This window comes from Lipotes vexillifer, unplaced genomic scaffold (assembly GCF_000442215.2).
Source record: "Lipotes vexillifer unplaced genomic scaffold, Lipotes_vexillifer_v1.1 scaffold204, whole genome shotgun sequence".
NCBI lineage: Eukaryota > Metazoa > Chordata > Mammalia > Artiodactyla > Lipotidae > Lipotes > Lipotes vexillifer.
In genome coordinates, this window is record NW_006777418.1 from 1,953,717 (window position 1) to 1,959,848 (window position 6,132).

Here is a 6,132-nt window from a genome sequence, read left to right on the forward strand (position 1 = left end):
AGGCCCTGAGCACTTCCAGCTGTTGGCACATAGCAGGAGACTGTGGCAGAGAGAAGCCAGTATAGTGTGAAACTTTTCCACAGAATGTGGGTAATCCCAGGGGGGTAACCCAAAGATCACTGACATCTTTCCCCCTCAGCTGGCCCTTGTAAGTTAGGACTCTTATCTCTTTAGACACCTAAGTGATGTGCTTTCGATTTTTTTTTTTTTAATTTTAGGAAGACGTGATTTTCAAAGCTAATTATGAAAACATTTGTCATTGGAATCAGTGGGTGAGTAATTTTGCTACGAACAGCTGATTGAGATACTCATGATGTCCAAAGGGTGTTTCCATGTGGATGTGGTGGGGGAAGGAGAAGCAGTGAGAAGGATTCCTGAGTCCCAGAAAAGAGAACAGTACACTTGAATTTAAACCAGTGGAGCATTGGCTATGTAAATGCCAACGGGAGATGGGAGTTTCCTGTAAACAGAAACGGGAGTCGGTACACAAAGTTTACCTGCTTTACTGTTTGTTTTCTAAAGCTGACACCAGAGGCAAGGCCTGATCTGATGCTACGTTGGTTCAGGGTGATGTATCGTTCTCCATATGGCTGCTCCTCCAGTGTGACATAGGAGAAAATCTATCATTTCTTGCCAGTTATGCCCAGCTTGTACATGTGGAATAAGGAATCACCTCACCTCTACCCCTTTTCCCCATACTTTTCATCTTGAGGTAGTCCTTATTTCCCTGGCATGATTATTAATCATTCACCCCTCTCTGTCTCAGAAGAGTCCTAAATTTTATGGTCACCCTACCCATGGTACCAAGAAGTGGGCAATCAAATAAGACAACAGTAACTTAAAAGGACATTATTTGGTTTTTTGTTTTGCTAGTGTATTATGTTCGTCTTTCTTCTAAGTCCTTTCACATTATGTGTAGTCTAGTTAATAAAATATTTAAGACTATTGAAATTAAAAGTTTATAATTTGCGGGAGATCAATGTGTTATTGCATTACATAACTACAATTAATTAATCTAATTAATTAATTAATTAGATTAATTACTTCTAATTAATCAATTAGAAGTAACATTGAATGAATTAAATGCCAGAACTCTGCCTTGACTTTCTCCCATCTAATCAGAACCAAGTTCAGTTTTCCCCTGCGTTGCTTCTCATCCCTCCTTTCCTTTCCACACTCACTGCCACCATCCTAATTCCAGCCCTCAGTGCCTAATTCCAGTCTCCTCCTCTTAATCTTCCCTGCATACCTCTGCCAGTTTCATCTTCATACAGAATTTTTACATTTTCTCTCACCTGATGAACAATATTCAGTGGTTCCCAGTTATTTAAAATGCAGTCTAAATTTCCTGATATATGAGGACCATCCAAAAAGAATAAAATGTATTAGCTTCAGGGGTGGGCAGATAGGCAGGTACAGGAAAGATTTGATACAGGAGCTTAGTGGTATCACCAAAGACTCTGTTTCTCTCTGCCTCTTCTCTGTGTCTTCCTCCTTTTGGATTCATCCTAAAGTTGGCTGCATTTTTTGGTCTCAAGGGACTACTAACAGCTCCTGGGACCTCATGCTTCTCCTTAGCCTGTCACTGGGGGAAAAAAGTGCTTTGCTTCCTCTAGGTCAAGGGTCTTTGACAGGACCACCTGGGTCACATAGCCACGGTTACTGTGGCAAAAGCGAGGGGATTGCCTTGATTGGTTTAGGCCATTGGGGCCCTTGCTCTGGAGTTGAGAGCGGGGTCAGTCCCAACAAGTCCTTGGAAACAGGGGTGGAACCTGGGGAGGCCACTACCAGGTCCACTACAGAATCCAATCCGACTTCTATTCTGCACGTGTGTGAATGAATTCCCCTCATCTCAATATTCCAGTATCATGCCCTCTGTCTAGAAACCTGTGTCATGCTTTCGTGCCACGTGCTTTTGGTTCTATGCATAACTTCCTAAGAAAGCCTCTCTTCACTGTCTCTTCCTCAGCAAGTGCCAGGATTTCATTTTAGTGCTGCTGCTTCTGCAAAGCCCCTGCCAGACTCAGCTGTGGTTCCTGCCTTCCTTCCTCCAAACTCACTGTGCTGTATCTCTCTCATGTACTTACCACTTGCTGCCCTTTGAACTAAATATTCAGTTGAGACTGCAAGGAATAGTAAAGGTTCTAGAGGATTCAAGTGGCATCCATGAACCTCCTGAAAACTTAATGCATGTGTGAAGATGTTCATTTTTCTGGGGAAAGATTTTATAACTTTCATCAGATTCTCGCAAAGTTCCTTCCTTAATGTTAAAAACTGTAAACTCCATGGGTGTTAGAGTTGGACGTTGTATCTCATCTCCATTACTTGCTAGTTGTTACCTTGAGCGAGTTTTATGAGAATACAGCTTTTCAACCCTTAGTTTCCTCAACTGGACAATGGGAAAATTATTATCTGTCATGGGCGAATGGATTGCAGAATGGATTCTCCACTTGTTGGAGTAATTACAGACAGCCTTTTTAACTTCTCCCTTCCCAAATGCCATGTTCCAAATACAGTGACCTCTCTTTTCACCTGTCACATAAAAAACAAATGGACTAGGAGTTGTGCATTTATTTGGGTGTTATGAACAAAGGAGCAAGTGGTTCCAAGGAGTCCCCCATTTCCTTCCCTAGACCCTAGGATAGGACATGCTCCTGTCTGGACACTCTGGCCCCAGGGTTAGAGAGCACATGCATGAAGCTGTGAGCCTGCTGGTACATGGTGGGTATGAGCATGCTGAAGGAGAAGGGCTGAGTCTTAAGGTGTCACCTGACCTGGATGGTGACAGTCTAATTACAGGTCCTAGGCTCAGACTTGTTACATACTTTTCCCCCTCCCTCATCTTTCTGACCTGGACTGCCTTCTAGCTGGTCCATCTCTACCAAGTCTACAAAAATGGGGTGCTTATTTCTCATTGGCTCTAGCTAAGTCAGTGAGAAGGGATCTAATTACTGTTGGTTCAGTTGCATGATCTTAACTAAAGAGGTAAGTCTAGAAAATGATAACATTTTCTAGCCAGGTTGCTCATACTGTAATAAAGTTATCCCTGTTTACTATGTATTTTAAACCAAAATTCAGTAATCGAACTATGGGCATTCAACATGGATTACAGACATTTTCGGTAAAGGGGGAAAAATATTCTCATAACAGTATTTTCTCAATGCATAGGGTAATACCCACCCACTTTTCCATTTTTAAGGAGATTGCCCATATCCTACCCAATTGTGTGATCTAAGGTTAAACAGAAAAAAGAAAACAAAAAAGTGTGAGTCAAGTTTCTTCTATTAATACTTTGTAGGTGTAAGATATTTGGCTAATAATTGAATTATATCCAATAAACAATTTTGATGAATAAGTATTAGTTCATTTCCCCTTTCTAGATTATAAACATACTGCAATTCATCTTACCTCGGAATAAACACAATTCATGTGCAGTCAGAAGTTTTTTGTGCTGTCGACATTTGGTGGTATGATGAATGAAGTCTTGCTTTCTCTGAGTAGTGGTTTTAAATGCACAAAATAAAATACAGAAATACAAAGGAAACCAGTTATGATAATAATATAGTTATAAAAATATTTTTGAAAGAAAATTTGTAGCATTGTGATACACATGCTTCTTTGTTAACTCACGAAATAACGGTGTCCTGTGGTGAGTCTAAAAGCTGCTGTAAATTTCAAGTAATAGAGTGTCAATGATACTTCAAGATGTCTGCCCCAAGTGCGACATGATATGAAAATACCTGTCTGTGATTTCTGTTGGTGAAAAAGCCACAAGTACTATTAATAATACTGTTGCTTGTGACTTATATTTTAATTAAAGGAAATGCCAAAATTCTGTTAGAATTTATTGAAAATAAAGATATAATATCTTTCAAGTTCACAAAGATCCTGAATCTGTCCATAGACTCTTTGGAAGTACATAAGCCCCAGGTTTTAAAAAAAAACTCTTTGAGTGACTGAGTGGAGAAGAGCTTCCCCCCGAATTATGCATGGTTCTGGGTACTGGAAAACTAGATGCATACACAGAGGAGTTGGTCAGGGTCGCCATTCTCCTTGATGTCACAGTCCAGCCAGAGGGGACAAGTAACTGACAGGATATAAGCTACAATGGACCTCCCAACCAGCGCCAAAGTGGAGAAAGATTGGGGAAAAGGAGGCATTCCAAAGGAGATGAAAAGTCATGATAGGTGGGCTTGTAATATAAGCCACTCCTCCATTTTTCTTCACTGTGCATTGAAACAAAATCACAGTGACCACGTGCAGTTTTATATACTTGCACTAAAGTGTGCTACTCATATTCTCTGTGTGGCATGTGAACCTTGTGAATGTTTCAGCATAGACAAAAAATTCTTTGGCTTCCAATGCAATAGCTGTAACTTAAGTCTTAGTATTACGCAGTTCACTTGCCCAATATTAGTTACCTTTCTGCTCCATCCTTTCCAGCTTATTTCTTACCATTTGTTGCATCAGACCTGCTTGAGCCTGTGATTTTTGCCAACAAAGTCGTATCTATGAGAGAAATAACTTTTTCTTAGATATTACATATTGTTTTAAATATCCTTTTTCTAAGATCAATTTAAAATGTTTTATGTTCTTTTAATGCATCTTCCTTCTTGGTATTTTCTTTCTTTGTTTTCTTTTGTTGTTGTTCAGTGTGACAAATGGTGGGAAGACAACACTGGCTAAGAATTTGCAGAAACGCCTTCCAAACTGCAGTATCATATCTCAGGATAATTTCTTTAAGGTATCTATAAAACTTCTCAGATAATTTATTTAACCAAAAGAAGTCATAGTAGCAAAGTTAATTGAATTACATCCAAAAGCATTTGCTGAGTGATTGTGCTTTTGTAGTGAAGGGAGGCTCAATGCAGTAGTGTTAGTTTTCCACTAGATGGCACACTTATGGGAGCTAATCTTTGATCTTATTTATCCTCACCATCCAAAGCATTTGTTAAAATAAAGGTTTATCAACTCTTCATTCTATGATTGTATTATTTCTGCACTGCACAATTTTTATGGGTACTTTATTATTTTTCCAGCCAGAGTCTGAGATAGAGACAGATGAAAATGGATTTCTTCAGTATGATGGTAAGTAGATGAGCTTACAAAACATTATGCAATAATGTTTGTTTCCTTTTTCAAACCCAAATAACTTTGCTATCTCTGAAGAGAGTCTCAAAATAAGTTTAAATTATGTTGCTGTACTTTAAGCATGCTTTTGTAAGGGTTTCTGATTTATGTTCAGCTATTTAAATAAATGAAACCTTTTCCCCACTTTTATAGTTAAAACTGAAAACATTGGAAAATAAATTTTTCTTTTGAAGGTGGGGTAAGGTGGGTCTCTGTTAGTCTACGCCTCTTGCTAGTAGCGAACTTTAGGGCTATCTATCTTCTGAGCTTACTTTCTCAGTGACCAAGGTACTGAGTCTTTTCACTGCTCAAAAAGAATAGTGAATATTTTTTAGATGGATTCACTTTACCCTCTTGCCCAGTCTAACACTGCTTTGAAGCCAGCAGAGTAAATTCCATCAGAAAAACATCTGTATAGACCTGTAAAGGAATGTCATACTAGTAAACTATATTTAATAGTCTTATCAACATTCATAATTAATAAGATGATCATTGAGTGCTTATGCAAACTAGCAATAGAGAGAGCTCTCTTAAAGAGCCATAAAATTTGTCCTTTATTTTTAACTTTGATAACCTTGGAGGAAAAATGTTGTGTAATCAGTTCTTACAGAAACATGATAGTTTTAAAAGAGGCAAAATCCTTGACTGGCTATCTATTCTTGTGTCTTGAGCTGCAGCCAGGATATTTTTTTCTTCTCTCCCCCTTTTCTAAAGGTTATTAAGGAAGATTATTACAAAGTAAGAGTTAAACAAGGAAAAACGGTTTTCAACAATTGACGAAGAATTATTCCTAATCTAAATAAGTTCTTACAAACTGATAAGAAAAACACTAATATCCCAGTTGAAAAATGTCCAGTGATGTGAATAATTATTCACAGAAGCAAAAGGTTATATGATTAATAAATGTACAATAAAAAGTCAACCTCAAAAGTAGTCAAGGGGGGCTTCCCTGGTGGCGCAGTGGTTGAGAGTCCGCCTGCCGACGCAGGGGACACAGGTTCG

The 6,132-nt window shown here is 38.6% G+C and overlaps 1 protein-coding gene across 2 annotated transcripts in view; it reads left to right on the top strand.

The window, feature by feature from the left end:
* Nucleotides 1–210: 210 nt before the first annotated feature.
* Nucleotides 211–6,132, top strand: part of NMRK1 (nicotinamide riboside kinase 1) — a 19,192-nt gene continuing 13,270 nt past the window's right edge. For both annotated transcript variants that reach the window (XM_007450989.1, XM_007450990.1), the window contains exons 1-3: nt 211–272; nt 4,654–4,744; nt 5,040–5,088. In XM_007450989.1, the coding sequence (XP_007451051.1) occupies nt 244–272; nt 4,654–4,744; nt 5,040–5,088 (169 nt within the window). In that variant the 5' untranslated portion in view covers nt 211–243. The remainder of the gene's footprint in view (nt 273–4,653; nt 4,745–5,039; nt 5,089–6,132) is intronic.